Source organism: Python bivittatus, unplaced genomic scaffold (assembly GCF_059951505.1).
Source record: "Python bivittatus isolate LINGU-HERP-01145 unplaced genomic scaffold, Pbiv_v1 ctg000020_np1212, whole genome shotgun sequence".
NCBI classification, from domain to species: Eukaryota; Metazoa; Chordata; class Lepidosauria; order Squamata; family Pythonidae; genus Python; species Python bivittatus.
In genome coordinates, this window is record NW_028277030.1 from 48,726,234 (window position 1) to 48,743,085 (window position 16,852).

The 16,852-nt window shown below is 37.8% G+C and overlaps 1 protein-coding gene across 3 annotated transcripts in view; it reads left to right on the plus strand.

The window, feature by feature from the left end:
- Positions 1–16,852, plus strand: part of ORC3 (origin recognition complex subunit 3) — a 65,941-nt gene that overhangs the window by 42,113 nt on the left and 6,976 nt on the right. For all 3 annotated transcript variants that reach the window (XM_088138290.1, XM_088138273.1, XM_088138280.1), the window contains exons 12-17: positions 2,329–2,445; positions 2,969–3,048; positions 7,527–7,660; positions 9,434–9,513; positions 10,677–10,774; positions 12,681–12,822. In XM_088138290.1, the coding sequence (XP_087994416.1) occupies positions 2,329–2,445; positions 2,969–3,048; positions 7,527–7,660; positions 9,434–9,513; positions 10,677–10,774; positions 12,681–12,822 (651 nt within the window). The remainder of the gene's footprint in view (positions 1–2,328; positions 2,446–2,968; positions 3,049–7,526; positions 7,661–9,433; positions 9,514–10,676; positions 10,775–12,680; positions 12,823–16,852) is intronic.

A 16,852-nucleotide genomic window follows, 5' to 3' on the forward strand; every position in this document is an offset into this window, starting at 1 on the left:
ATGAAGAGACAGAAGGATTTGAGGCAGCCTACATCCACAGGAGATCTGTGGTTAGTTCTCCAAGATGTTTGGAACAACCTACCTGCCGAGTTCCTTCAAAAACTGTGTGCAAATGTACCTAGAAGAATTGATGCTGTTTTGAAGGCAAGGGTGGTCACCCCAAATATTGATTTGATTTGGGTTTTTCTTCTGTTTGCTCACTTTGCATTTTGTAAATTGATAAACATAAACAATTACAATATATATTTTTGAAAGCATTCTTACTTTACAGCATTTTTTCACACCTGTCTAAAACTTTTGCACATTACTGTATATGGAATATTTAGAATTTTCTTATTAATAACTGTATTAGCAGTGGAGTCGCTAAAATAATTTCGGATTTCTTCAAGTAGAATAATTCAATTTAGCCGTTAGAACTTTGGGAGTCTTTCAATGCAAATCTTTTGTACAGGCTTTGGGAAAGGATAGGGATACAAACTGGTCCTCTAGCTTTCAAATTTTTATGGTTAATCTCCTCTTCCTCAGTGAGCTCCTATTTTCCTGATCTCTGTGTGTCTTTTGGTAACAACTCAGCCTTCTTTTCTTTTCTTTATGGCCCCCCTTCTAAGTTTTGAGAGCTCACATTGTGACAAAAATGAAATCTCTGTCTCAACTTCTAAATAAAAATGCATCCTAGAACCCTAAATAAAGCAAATTCTAATACTTATGTAGCAAGTATAAATATAGGGCACTTGGTTTACCTTAGTTGTATTTAATAAAAAGCTTATCAACTAAAATGACTTATTTATAAGCCAGGTGCTTTGAATGCTAAAAACCAGAGCCTAGGAGATTTACAGTTATTCATTTATTTAAATTTGTTATGGCTGCCCACTCCAATAGACTTTGGGCAGATTACTGAATCTAATACATAGTTAAAACAACATGGACAAAACAAGACAGCCTGGACTAAAAGCAGCCACATGCCAGGGGCCGCCCCAAACAACATAGCCCCAGGTTGGGAACCAAGCCAGGTTTTAAGGGCTTTCTGGAATCCCAGAAGAGTGGGCTCCATCTGTATCCCTGGGGAGATGCTATTGTAGAGTATGGGGGTCGGGTCGTAACAGAGAAGGCCCACTTCCTTGGTCCCACAAGATGGCAACATTTAATAGAAGGGTCCCAGAGTGCACGCACTGTACCCAAACATACTGGGCTGGCAGAAACAATGGGAGAGAGGTGGTACCTCAGACAACCAGACCCTATGTTGTAGTGTAACTGATACCCAAGGATCATAATTAGTAGGGCTGTAGATTTAATAGGTAAAAGCTGCCTTGCTGGATGTTGGGTGTGGACATAGCACCTATAAGCAGCTCCTTTAACCAAACACATCTCTTCCTGGGATCACACTGTAGCTGTGGAAGGCAGTGACATGATCCCCAAAACTGCTTTAAGGGGTTGCTGACAAGTGTTGATCTCTCCCCAGTTGTATCTATCCATCCTGTGAGATCTAGCAGGAAGCATGCTCTGGGTCCTGTCTGGTGGAGTGGAGTGCCATCTGGCAGATATCCAGAGGAGAGCCTTTTCTGCATTGGCGCCCGCCCTCTAGAACATCATTTTGTAGAGGTTAGACTTTCCCCGATCCAAGTGGCTTTCCATAAGGTCTTGAAAACCTGCCTTTGTTGCCAAGTCTGGGGCCTGGGGTGTGTGGTTGAGTCTGTATCTTGGTTATGTTGACTGTGTTGGTTGGTTTTATCTTGGCTTCTATATTTGTTATGGTACTGTGTTTTTTTAGTTATGTTTTTATCAGTTTTTTATTCTCTGTTAGCTGCCCAGAGTCATATGTTTGAGATGGGTAGCTATATAAATTGAATGAATGAACAAACAAACAAACAAGCAAATAAATGTGACCACCCACAGGTGCTTCAAAGCAACCCTTTCCCCTTTGAATTCAAAGAGCTGCACATCCCTAATAACTTTAAGCAGGTACTTAAAAATGATCAAATTTCAGTTCATAATTATTTGTTAGCTGCATGCTGTTTTTAGCTTTTAACACTCAATGCATTTCAAGAGTATTCTTCTTAGGTCAAGAGAGCAAGTGAAAGAGAAGGCTTTCCAGCATCAGTCCAGTTGCTTGGGTATAATTTCCAGCAGCTTCATCCAGCATGACTAATAGAGGTTCCTAGCCCATCTGTATGCACATGTATCTGAGAATAAATCCCATTCAATGTAGTAGGGTTTACTTCTGGGTAGGCATCTATAGAATAGCACTGCAACTTGTAAAATAGGTTTACGTGTTTCCTCTTGCTGTTGTAGTGAGTAAAAGACTAATCAGATATTTCCTTTATCATTTAGGAAACAACGCAAACGTTGCTAAAAGATCTCTGTAGTTACCATGAAAATTATTTCCCAATTTTGCGATGTCTTCATGCTTTCACATCTTCTCTTCCAAAATATCCATTAGGCAAACAAGTATGTGCTCATATTTTATGTCTAATATTTTGGTATCTTGAATTTGGTTTGCAGTCTTGCTGCTTTTTGTTTATTCTGCCTGTACTGCAGTAAGATAAAACAGTACTAAGTCTTTTTTACTGCCAGGGCCACTCAATATATTCACTGTCAAAAGGGCCATGAATGTATTTTATGGCCCTTTTGACTTTGAAATGATTGGGTTTAATCAAATTGCCCTGGCTTCTTCTGAGAAGTGAATACTGAAAAATATACAGTTCCTCAGGGTGGGAAGGAGATAATAAAAACTAAATTTATTATGAGGCAGTGAAAGCTGTTTATTTTTACAGTGTGGATCTGTCCATATTAATTATATTTACTTTCTTTATTATCATTGAACCAATACACCTGATAGTTCAAGAGTTGTTTTCCATGTCTGAGATCAGTGAATCCTTACGGTTCATAAAGCCCTTTATTGTAAGTAACAAATTGGTAAAAATGAATGTTTCGTTAATTTCACATTTGCAAAATATTTCCTGTTTTACAGATCAGAGAGTTGTATTGTGCATGTTTGGAAAAAAGAGTGTGGGAAAGAGATGAATATGAGTCTGCCATTCAGCTGGTGAGGTAACCTTCTCTCCATTTCCTTCTTGTGTTCAAGACACATTAAAGTCTCCATTGGCTATTTAAGAAGGACTTGGGGTTTGAAACATGTTGCCAGAGGGAAAGTGTTTTGTTTTATTTTGTTTTGTTTTGCAACTGTTCATATTGTTTTTTTATATAAAATAAGTGTTTTTAATTTAATATCTGTCCTTTTTAGTGGGATTGCCAGCTGGATTACAGAGCCAAATTCTATTTTTTTTTTTAATTCAGACTGCTTGATCCTTAGATGAAACTATTCAGCTCATGGGTCTGCTTATTATGGGTCTTAAATTTTTATCCTTCAGTCCTTTCTCCAAGGACTCAGTGGAGCAACTCATTGAATTCAGTTAAGATTAGATTAAAAAATGTGGGAATTTAAACCTGAATCTTCTTGATCCAGACCTAATACACTACTCAGTGTACCACTCAGGCTGTCCTATATGCACATGTGTGTATATTGTCCCACCTTGTTAGACATTATGATTATTTCTATAACTAATATTGAGATGTGTTCATTTGTGTGCTCTCAAAGATTGGGAGGCATATCTGATAGGACAAGATGGTAATGCTGAGATGAGAGTCACACTTGTGAGATGGGCAGCTATATAAATTTGATAGGTAGGTGGGTAGGTGGGTAGGTGGGTAGGTAGATAGATAGATAGATAGATAGATAGATAGATAGATAGATAGATAGATAAATGTGATAGATAAATGTGATAGATAAATGTGATAGATAGATAAATGTGATAGATAGATAAATGTGATAGATAGATAAATGTGATTTCAGGAATTGCTTCTTCCCTCCCCCTCCAGTTATTTTTCTTTTCATTTTGGATTATGTTAATCATATCATAATCCTATGGACAGGGACTTTCTTGCTCAACAGAGTTTTATAAAAATTATCTAGAAGTGTAACTAAGTAGAGATTTCATTCAAGTATGAATAAGAAGGTTTGAAATATTGTGGCTTGGATCCAGGAATATTTTGCATAGAGAAAAATATTTATGCTTCTGCAATGATGCCTTTTTCACATTTGCCAATTTTCCCATTTCTGCACCAACTGAGGCCCTCCAATTAGTATTTCCAAGTTTACCCCTGACCGTGAGAGGTGGCTTGGAGGTCATGCACAGGGGATTGTAGAGAATGAAAAATTCAGCAAAACCTAATTGTTCAAACATGATTTCATTTATACATCTCTGAACATATGCAGTATTTCTAAAGCTTTCTGTTTAGGGATTTTAAAGGTTTATTTCATTTCATTTCTCTTCGTTTTAATTTTATTGCAATTATTTACATTCTATCTTGGCAAATTCTGACAACTTGGGGGCAGGGGGAGGAAAGGAAGTGTGAATCCAGATGAAAAAGACTTCAGGGTGTCATTCTTTTGTCTTTTAATTTTTTTAAATATGAAAATAAGGGAATAACTAAGTTATACTGATGCCACATGCACTTAAAGTATATTCTGATATATTACATGACTATGTTTCATTTGGAAAACAGATTTAAAATTACACTGTTGAAGTTCTGCAAATAAATGTATCTTATGAAGGGTTTCATTTATTTTTGCATCAATACATATTCATGTTCTCTCCTAAAATGTAATGTCTTTCAAGTACTATGTTTTCTTGCACTTGAATTAAGACCACATTTTGCATTATACTACTACAGCACACATATAATTCAATTCATTGAGTTCATATGATACTTGATAGTTATGATCCAATTTAACATCAGTATTAAACATGCTATTGTTTAAGATGATATATTTATTTATTTAGAAAACTTAAATGGCTGCCTATCTTATATAAGATAATCCTAGGCAGCTCACAATAATATTAAATAAAAATGGGATAAATAAAACAGACCAAACTCCACCCCACAACAACACCATGTATCCCAACCAGGGATCCCAATCCTAGCCCAAAGCCTAGGCAAAGACCCAGGTTTTCCAGCCCTCTGGAAGGCTAATAGTGCGGGGGCCCTCTGAATCTCAGAGGGAAAGCTGTTCCCAAGGATTGGGGCAGCCACGGAAAAGATGGGTCTTTGAGGTGCCATCAGATGACAACATTTAAGGGAAAGGATTTAGAGCATGCCTACCCTATCTGATCTGATAGGATGAGCGAATACCCTCAGAGAGAGGATAACTTGTCCCCATGCTTTAGGGCTAAAAAGATAACTGGTGCCTTGAATTGTACCTAGAAAACCACTGGAAATTAGTGCACCTCATGCAGCAGCAGCTGAACACAGACAAAGAGTGAAATGCCCAAAACTGCATTCACTGCTGCATGTTGGACCACTTATAACTTTCAGATGATCTTCAAGGGCAGCCCCATGTAAAGTACATTGCAGTAATCCACTGAGAGGTGACCAAGGCATGAGTGATAGGGAACAAGTCCTCCCAGTCCAGAAAATGGTGCAATTGGCACACCAGCCAAATCTGTGCAAAGGCCTCTCTGGCCACAGTTGCCACCTGCTCCTTGAGAAGGAGCCACGAGTCCAGCAGGATCTCAAAATTGTGCATCGCCTTGAGTGCTATCTCATTGAGAGTCAAAGATGGCAACTCACCAGATCCCAAGGGGCCAAAAACCAAAATCCACTCTCTCTTGCCAGGATTGAGTCTAAGTTGATTCTTCCCCATACAGACTGTCATAGACTCCAAGCCCTGGGTAAGCACCTAAACAGCATCACCAACCCAATGTGGGATGGAGATGTATAACTGGGTATCATTCACATACTGATGACACTACATCTCAAGCCACTGAATGGCTTCACCCAGCGGCCTCATGTAGATATTAAATACTGGGGAGAGACCAGAGCCCTGAGGCACTGCACATAAAAGAAGCCTAAGGGTGGACCTTTCCCCCACCTCCCCAACACCAACTGGAACCAGCATGGAGGAAGGACAACTACTGCAAAATAGCACCCCTCCCCCCTACTCCTAACCCCAGGAGTTGGTCCAGAAGGATACATGGTTGATGGTATCAAAAGCTGCCGAGAGATCCAGGAGAGCCAGGATGCATGTACCACCCCCATCCCAAAGCTTTCAAAATGCTTAGTACTGTAACCCAGTCTGAATCCTGATTGAAAAAAGTCCAGTTAATCTGTTTCATCCAGGGCCCTCCGAAGCTGGAAGTCGACCACCTTCTCTACAACCTTCCCTAAAAAGGAAAGGTTGGAGACTGGATGAAAGTTTGGGTCCAAGAATGGCCTCTTGAGAAGGGGGCACACCACGGCTTCATTCAAGGCAGGCAGAACCACCTCCTCCCACAAAAAGACATTAACCACTGCTTGAACCCAACCACATGGAATCTCCAGGTGTCTCTTGCATCACTTCATCTTCTGGATCTGCTCTGTAAACTAGAGAGCTCTACAAGATCTGCAATCACAGAGAGTCTGCACAGGCATGATCTAGTCCAAGGCCTTCATTGCATGCTCATTCCAGGACGTGACCAAGGCCTCATCCAGACTTTGCATAAGAGCCTCTGGAATAACCCCAAGTGCCTTCTGAAACCCTTTTGGGTTCATCAGTTCCCTGGGATGGGCTGATCAAACAAGCCCCATGGATGACCAGACTTCAAAGAGCTGTTATACTTGATGGCTTTTTAGCTTCTCGTTCCATTGTCAGCATCACTTTGAAAAACTGAGTTCAAAGATGAGGACTTCCTGAAACATGCTGCTAGCTGATGTCATTGACTTAATACTACTTAAATAGGATACATTTAAAAGTAGTCAAGTGATGTCTCCATGTAGAAATGTCAGGCCTTTATATTACATTCATTTTACAGATCCAGGAAAAATGCATGAGTAATTGATTACTCAAGTAGTTGCATTCCAGTCATAAATGATCCTGTTGTGGAAACTATATTTCAGTTGGATATTTTGTGGATGCTTATCTTTTGTAACAGTATTTATTTTTGAATAATTATTCTATAGTATATACGTAGTTTGTTTTGTGTTCACACTGCAGCTAATAAGGAGTTAACCTACATCTTGCTTTGTCTTGATAATATTTATCAGGGTTTATCAATTTTTGCTTTGTTGCATAGATATAATGCTAAATAAGAGTTTTATCTTTTCAGAAGGTAGGTAAATATACTGTACAAAACATACCCTCTTCTACAATTTGTACTGTACATTTGGCCTTGTTAGATAGCAGCACCTAGCCTAGGCTGATCTTGAAATGCTAAACAAGGTTAGATTTGGTTAGTGTTTGAATGGGATGCCACTAGGAAATTCCAGGAGTGTAGGCTAGATCAGGAAATCGAAAAAACATGGAAGAAGATGGCTGATTATTTCCATATCGTTAAGACAGTTTCATGGATATATCCATGCAGTCGCCAGTCATCAAGCTCAGTTTGAGGGAGACCTTACCTTCTGTTGTACACTTGCCTGCACTTGTCTCAGTACACTTTTTTCCTATGGTAAATTGTTCATATTCTTGGTTTCTTCTTTTTTTTTTTTAGGATGTTGGCCAAGGATGAGTTGGTGGCCATTCTTGAAAAATGTGTGGAGATTCTTATATCCTCTTCTGCAAAGTGTCTTAGAAAGCCTTTAGAAAAATTGGAGGAATACGTGGATCTACTTAGAAATCTTGAAGGTACTGAAGTTTTGTTAGACATTTTAATTCCATTGTTATTTTCTATAGCCATACTCCCTGAAGAGATGTATCAGCTTAGAAAATTAGAATAAAAAGAAATGCTTTTATGAGAATAAATTATTGGCTGGTTCCTTAAGATTTTTCAGGCTACTGAGTTGTAAGAAAGAAGTCCACTTGTTAATATTGAATTTAATCTAATAGCTTGAGTGTTGAAATAAGACAATCTTATTTCTTTTCTTCAATATGTGTAATGTATTGCATTTTAAAGTATCTTTTTTTTTTTTGAGGTGCACAACAGGGTTTAGCTAAATAGTTGCTTTGTTTTTGCTGTTATTGGTCAGCTCAGGGTAAAAACTTACTCTGCCTACAAAACTGAAATGTTTTGAGTGCCAGATTAGAAGTTGAAGTAAAAGGATTTAAATTGAAAGGCAGATTGCAGCAGAATGTAAGGAAATATTTCCTAATGATAACAGCATTTCAGCGGTGGAAGCAGTTATCTAGTGAAGTGGTGGTCTCTCCTTCACTGGGCATCTTCAGACAAAGACTGGGTAGATGTTTGTTGGGCTCTTATTTGGGTTCAAGTGCAAAGTGGGGGGAGGGGGCAAATAGCTTCAAACCCTACAAGGACCCTTCCAGCTCTGACTCTGTGTAATTTTGTGACTATCATTATACTTCCGGGCAAATCTAAGGGAATTGTTTGCAGTATGAATTACACCTTATAAAGCAAATGTGAGGATTCCCAAACTCATGTTTGCCTTGTTCTAGTGTGTTAGGGAACACAAAGGTGGGGATCAACTGAGAAGGCATCCACAACCTTCCTTGCCTTTTCCTTCTTCCTTTGAAAACCTTACCCCGTTTTTTATTCGGCCAGCTCAGAAGCCAGAGATAAAGCTGAATTGTAGATTCTCCAGTGGCTCTTTTCTGTCTGTTAAGAGCACTGCACATCCCAGAAGAATGGATTCTTTGAGTTGTAAGAAATAAAGATTTCGGGAAGATTACATGAATTAGGCAGTCAATAAATACATTTTTTTTTAAAGTAAGGAGTATAATTTTAAAAACCTCATAGTTGGAGATATATAGATAGTTAAAATTACAAATATGGGTATCTGAGGGACAAAACATAATCAGAAATAGAAATCATGCACATATAAATCAGAGAGCTGTATTTGAGTATTGTATTTGTGTTTATGTTAATTCAGTTAGAATGTATTGTGTTAAGCAGTGCAGATTATTTGAATATGCACATATGGATAGTGGAGGAGGAAGTCTCTGTATATGTTAAAAACAATAACTAAAGCTCCCCGGAAGGTGTTTGAACTGACTTTTGTAATTTCTGAGAATGTGCCCAGCAAGGCTTAATACGGGATTAAGTGTTGCAGAGGGATTTCACAGTGTTGCTTCATTTTATCTCTTATTTTTCTTTGAGCAAATCCTTAATCTTGTCCTGTTTGATTGTAGGAAGCTGAGGGAGAGGAGGGGTAGAAGATATCAAAAGTTTCTCAAAACATACTGTTTTTGATGTATTTGCATTTATGTGCATGGATTACCTACTGAATCCTAGATCTCAGTGGTGTTCTTTGATTTCCATTGCCATCTCCAGTGTCACCTTCAGTGCTCTTCTGGAAGTTCCCCCAGTCCTCTGAAAGAGCGGGGGGGGGGCTGCTGAGCATGTGTTACACCTGTTTTTCATTTAGTGCACAGAGCTTTCTATTTTCTCTGTGCAACATTTATGGAAGGTAATTATACTTGCTGTTTTTCTTATACAAATCGCAGAAGCCAGTGATGATCAAAAGAAATCCATATCCTCACTAGAAGAGCTTCAGAAGAAAACAGATCTGTATCATCTTCAAAAGGTCAGAATATTTAACTGTTGACTTTGTATTTCTAATATTACTAATCAGTTGACTGGCATGTATAGTAAGCCCTCTGGAATCAAAACTAATCAAAGAAAGACATTTCAGCATGAACCAAATGCAATTTTGGGATTTTAATGTATCCCAATGTGGGAAGAGATGCTTCCTTAGACAGTATTTATTAGTTGTTCTTTACCATGCCTGTTCAGTATTTCTGAATTATCTTAACACCCATATGTTATTACATATGTAGAAATGTACAAGTTGGCTAATTCTGAGATCAAAGGTTCAATTTTATTTTGCACAATCATTTCTGTCTTTCTGTCTCCCTCTCCACCTCTTTCTGCCCCATTTCATTATTCCTTACCTGATTTACAAAAAGGAAAGGAGGACATTGATGAAGTGTGTACATATGTGTGTATTAATTACACTGTTCTTATTTATCAGATTCTCTGATTATACTTCAGTGCGCATAAGTCTGCCACAGAGAAATAGTAAGAACAATGGTAGCAGCTCCAATTCCTCTGTAATCATGTAGCTGTCAGTGGAGAGATTGCCCTTTGCCTCACTGGCCAACTATGGTGGTGTTCAGTAAAGCAAATGAAAACCAAATTTAAATTGAAATGGTTGCTTAGATCACTGTATTGTATTTGCTCTTGTTGTAAAAGAATTATGTAACCAATAGATACAGCTTAATAACTAAGAGTCATCTAGTATTTCTATAGTTCTGTTTGCTTTTGTTAGATTTATGTCCCACCTTTCCTCCAGGAGCTCAAGGTACCTTATACGGCACCTCCTGCTCCAGTTTTTCCCACAACAACCACCCTTTGCAATAGTTTCGATTGAGAAATAGTAACTGGCCCAGAGTCACTCAGCAAGCTTCCATGGCTAGAGATGGACTTGAACCTAAGTCTTCCAGGTCGTAATTTAATACCTTAATCATTTCTAGCTTTTTAAAAGTATCTTTGCATTTCTGGTATGGTCAGTAGTTGCAAAAGAACAATTGGTTCCAATTTAAGGCACAGATTTATTCCTTAAACGATTGAAGAAGCAATTCAAAGGACACACTAGGGGATTTGGCTGCACCACAACAAATCCTGTTAATTAGTAATAATTTGGAAATACCTGTGGGGATGATTGGTATTGCTTTGTCTGTGTTGTAGACTTTGTTGGAGATGAAAGAGTCAAGGAGAACGAAGAAACTAACAAAATTTGAAATGCTCCGTTTTGAAATTGTTGAGTTTATAGATGGCCTTGTGAGGTGAGCATTGCTTTCTTGTATGGGCTAGAAAAATCCATCTTGTCTGTTTAACCCCCTCCAATGAAAAAAAAAAGAAGGTCCACAAATTTCAGTTTCAATTCCACACGTTTGGGCCTACAAATAAGTTGGTAAGGGCTACTGTTTGCCTGTGTCTGTACTACAAAATAGTCAAAGCATAACTAATGGTGAAATTGTTGCACCATTTTACATAATAAATTCATTGGTAGGAAAAGGCTCTGTTTGAATTTGATGAGTTGTGGTTTATTAGATGGAGAATAAACCTTATCTCCTCCCTTTTCTCATTCCTCCCCTTATGGACTTGGCTGATGGATTGACTGGGGGGAGGGGAGGAATAGGATCCTTCTTTGTTGTTTTAACTGTGTTGAGCTTTTTTGTTAGATTGTTAGATTCCTACTTCAGCATGGCAGCATGGCAGTATACCAAAATTAGGTAGTCCCAGTGGGATGCACAGAAACGGAGGGTTTAGGGGCTGCAGATTGCCCAACCCTGCCAAAAAATGTTTGGGACCAAATTGGATGTCTGCCGCCAGGCGAGACTATACAGCTGGTGAATTCAGCTTCTGACCCCACACAGAGATTTTTTGTATTTTTAGGATAAAGGTTGCCTTTTAAATTTAAGTGGCATGGAGGGGATTGCAGTCCAAATAAAGCAACTAGGACAAAGAAATGGGCAGGACAAAAGGCAAACAATATATTTGATTTTAATTTAATTAACACTTAAATGTAATTCAACATTAAATTAATCATATGCAGTTAGATGATTATTCCTTATGTTTTTAATAATTTTCCACTTCTGTCATATTAAACTTTATAATTTGGTGGTAAATTTTGGAGGACTGAGGAAGGAGACCCAAGGATTTCAGAGCTGCAAACAGTCTCCTTGCTCCATATTTTGCCTTGTTGTTAACAATACTAATTTGATGATAATATAGATAGCCTTTTCAGTGCTAACTTTGCATTTATGGAATTACATCTCCTCAGTACTTTGGAGACTTTTTTTTTTTTTTATGAGAACCACAGTTGTTGGGGATGATGAGGTTGTAACAATATTTTTAGTGAATTGCTATAGTTACATATATAATTGCTATATATGTAATTCTTACAATGTATTTTAAGGTGGTCTTAAAACTGTACCCTGCCTTGTATAGACTATCTGGACACATTATTTTTAGCACAATGTAAACCCATTTTAATTTTGGTTAATAGATAAGGAATCATGACAAATGGTAGAAGTAAAAAAGATGTAGATTGTAGTAACTCTCAACTATGGCTGAATAGTTTGCAAGTGTGACTTTTTTCCAGCCTGCCTTTGACTCATGAACAGTCTGCTAGGATAAATATATATCTTTAAGAAGAATATTATAATCTGAGCAAAAGGAAACATTGAAAAGACTGAACAAAAAGAACACAAGCCGAGGAAATAAGTGGAATTTAATAATATATTGCAGGATTCTGCAGGCCAAAAAAAGCTCATTATTAATCTGATTTTGGAGTGAAATCAGTTTTTAAAAACCTGATCCGATGTGCAGTTGCTCCAAATGAATAATAAAATTAAAATCTGAAGAGAGTATAGTGAAAATGGGCTACATGTGGCAGACCTTAGTATCACTAAATGATTTTATCAGTTATTGGTGAAACTTTCTGTAACCTGAAATTGCCAATGGTGTGCATAAAATTCAATATCACAGTCTTTTGAAAAAGAGGTGATGTTGTCTGTGAAGCCTACAATTAAAAAAAACATTAGCACTTAAAGCTAAGAGTGGGTGTTAACGTGATGCCAGAGCATAATGCAAAATATCCATGTTGCTTATTTTCTGAGGTTGATGATAGAATTAGGAGCTGAATTCAATAAATATCCTTCTACCATTTTTTGTGGGCTATTTTAGGAATTACCTTGCACCTGCAGAGATGCAAACACTGCATGAGGTGATGTACTTCAGTGCAGCTAATACCCTCCGGGAGCATTTGAATGCCACCCCACGTGCTGCTCTTCACACTGCTCTCAACAATCCATACTTCTACCTTAAGGTAGGAAATAAGAGTGAGACAATAGGCCTGTGGCCTCATCTCTAACAAGTGTTCTCTTTTCTGGAGTTTCCTTTTTTGAAATAATGTTCTTTATTGGGATTAACGTTATGAGTAAATCTCATAGCATCCCACTGCTTGAAATGTTGCTAAAGACAATTTGGACTCTCAGTGAGAGTTTTGAGGTATAACACAGTATATTGATATGTTAATGCGTATGTTGTGTTTAAAATGTGTAAATCTGTCCAAATCTGTAATGAATATGATTTGTTTATTATCAGTTAAAATATTTTGATGACTCTAGGAATTTAATTATCCAGGCTCATGATCACTCCTCTGAGATTTACTTTACCAGCTTTTATAACCTTTACAGCAGACAGTTGTTTTATTTCCTTTGTTCCTGAAAGACCCAACATCAAGCAATGTGAAGCGCTTCATCTCTCTTCCAAAATGTTTCTTGGATTGTTCTCACTCCATTCCCTTCTCAGTAAATTTTCCAGAAAGACAAACTTCCTAAATATCATATTTACCCAAAAGTAAGATTCCCCACCCCCCACAATTATTCTTGAACTGACAATGTCAATTTTTACATTTGCCAAATAGAGGCAGACCAGTACTGCTAAAAAGGAAAAGCAGTACTTCAATCTCACTAAGAGTGAGAAGTCTGGAAAAAGGTGTGAAATCCTTGCTTAGAACCTGGCCTCTGTCTATATGAGTTCCAAACATTTTTCTAGTGTTAGGCAGGCAGAAATTATGGTAGTGGCTCTCCTGCCTCATTACAAGACTCTTGCTCTTTGCAGGCGAAGGACAGACTTTTTTCCTCCCCTCCCCTCCCCTCCCCTCCCCTCCCCTCCCCTCCCCTCCCCTCCCCTGTTACCTCTTCTCCTTGCCTCGTCTCCATCCCATTTTATTTCTCCTGCCTTCCATTCCTTTAAGTCCAGCTTATCCCATTCCCCTCCTTGTTTTTACTGAGAGGGGATATGTATGCGAAGTTGTGCACTTGTGTATATGAGAGAGAATAGTTTGTATGTATACATGCAGATGGGGATCAATCAGTTTTACAAACAGAATGCCTCCAACCATTCCTCATGAGTTTTTCTTCCAGGGTTGGGATTTCATCATGGTGTTTTGATGATGGAATATATTTATATTGGGATTATAAATTCAGGTCTGAGATTTCATATTGGAGTTGAGGTTGCATTAAATATTTGTGTTGGTCAAGTTGGCATTAGGATCTCTTTCACTGAGGGTATGGTTAACTTTACTGGGATGGTTAGCATTAGGGATGAGTTTTTGTGGTTGGGATAGTCTTAGATTTATATTATGATTGGGAATTTGCACTGGGATTAGTTTGAGGTATGTGTGTCTGTGTCATATTATACATATGTAATATGTAGGTATTAATATTAGGGTGAAACTTCGTATTAGCATTAAAGTTAGGGGCCCTGTTTATTAATGATATGAACTATGAGAATTGGTATTGGAGTTTTTATGGATTGTAGTAGTCTTGGATTTTTATTACAGAATTACAGATGGTAAGAGTTAGAAGGGACTTTGGAGATTATCTAATGCAACCCCATACCCATTGCAAGAATCCATTATAACATCCTGACATTTTTATTTTATTTATTTATTTATTTATATATCACATTTATATAGATGCCCATCTCACACAAAGCTATTCTGGGCGGCGTACAACAATTAAATAAAACAACAAATAGATAAAAACAATCATTATAAAAGATAAAAAGTGATTATTAAAATAAAACATCATCAAAAAGTTTAAAAAATTTAAATTTTAAAATATCAATTACAGTGGAGCCATCTAAGAATGTCTCTGGTTCCCAAAGACCCCCAGGCCTGATGACATAACCAGGTCTTGAGGGACTTCCTAAACAACAGCAGGAAAGGGGCAAGCCTCACTTCTGGGGGGAGAATATTCCAAAGGAGGGAGCAATGGCAGAGAAGGCCCGCCTCCTGGGACCCACCAAATGCAAGTTCCTGGCCATTGGAACATGTAGCACACCTTCCCTGCCAGATCTAATGGGATGGACTGATGTGATCGGGGAGAGGTGGTCCCTCAGATAACCTGGCCCCATGCCATGAAGGGCTTTAAAGGTCAAAACCAGCACCTTGAATTGGACCCAGAAGCACACTGACATAAAATAGGTCTTGATCTTCTATGTATTTGATGAATACTATCATATTTCCCATAAGGCTAAACATACCTGGCTCCTTCTTTTCATCATAGGTCTTAGTTTCTTGTCCCCTGCTTATCTTCATTGCCCTTCTCTGAACCTTTTCCAGTTTTTCAGAATCCTTCTTAAAGTATGGTGCTAAAAACTGGACACAAGAGATCTGACCAATGCAGAACAAAATAGAATAATTACTTCCTGTAATTTGGAAATTATACTTCTGTGATGTAACCTAAAATTATATTCACTTTTTTTTTTTTTGAAGCCTCATCACACTGCTAGTTCATTGTCAGTTTGCAGTCAACTGCTATTCAAGGGTATTTTTCACAGGCATCATTGCCAAGTAAAATAATCTCACATCCATAACCTATGCATTTGACTTTTGTCTCATAAGCAAAGAACTCTGTGCTTGTCTATGTTAAATTTATTTCTTTTTAATTTCTTCAATCTATAGTGATCACTTTGAATTTTATTTCGTTATTCTAAGGTATTAAAGCTAGCATGGTATAGTGGGTAAGGTGTTATACTAGGAGCACAGAGACCCAGGTTCTAGTCCTTCCTTACGCATTGAAGCCAGCTGTGTGACCTTGGGCTAGTCACTTCCTCTGAGCCCAGATCAGCATCAAGCTTTGCAACAAGCCATTGATAAATAAATCCCCTCATTGCATCAATAGCTTTGCTGTAAGAATCAGGTGAGTGCAGTGCAAAAACAAGCAGACCTTGCAACTAAGTGGGACAAATGCAAAGAAGAAATAACAACTTCTAAAGTATTACCTAATACCCAGTTTGATATAGTTTGAAAAGTTGGTAAGCATTCCCTCTGCTTCTTCATCCAAATTATTAATGAAAATGTTGTAGAGGTCCCAGGACCGAACTTTATAGCATCCCACTCAATATCTCTCTCCAATTTGATAATGATATTTGAACCAGCTCTGTAATCACTGAATTGCCATCCTATCCAGCCCACAAAGCTGTTTGGCTAATCAGCATGTCATAGGATACTTTTATCAAATGCTTTGTTGAAATCAAGACATAGCATTCCCACAATCTACTAAAGAAAATAAGATTAATCCAACAAGGTTTCATCTAGACAAATTAGCGCTGAGGTCCTGCAATTAACTCACTGTGTTCAAGTGCTTAGAGAGTGACCTCTGTTACTTAGTTACTCTAGAATCTTCTCAAATAGCAGCATCAGACTGACTTGTCTACAGTTTGTTAAACATCCCTTTTTTGTCTTTTTGATGATAGAGACATTTTCTCTTCTCCAGATATCTGGCACTTCACCTGTTCTGGTTTTCTGAAAGATAACACATACAGTTTTAATTAGAATATCAGGTAGTTCCTTCTTTATCCTAGGATGCAAGTGTTCTCTTCCTGGAGATTTAAAGTAATTGAAAATAAAGAAGTATTTCCTTACCAAGTTTCTGTCAGTCATAAGCTTCAATTCTACCCTTTCATCCTGCTCTTCCTGGTAAACATTTTTTTTTTTTGGTTGAAGAAAGGAGTTGGTCTGCCTTGTTACTAATTAATATTTTGCCTTCTTCAGTAAGCAGCTGTTACATTATTTTCTTCTTTCTTGAGTTGAACGTACTGTATCTATCGAAGTCTTTTTCATTCTTTAGCAAACATCCTTTACTAACTCAATTCATTCTGAGCTTTTGCTTTACTGCTGCCAGCTTTACAGTTCTGAGCTACCTATCTCTACTCTTCCTTTGTGCCTGGCCCTCCTTCCATTTTGTGTTTTTTGATCTTCACTAAGTGTTTTTACAGTTTTATATAATTGCTTCTATTGCTTGCCTTCATTTTTCTCTTCAATGAAATAGTTTGTAATTGTGCTT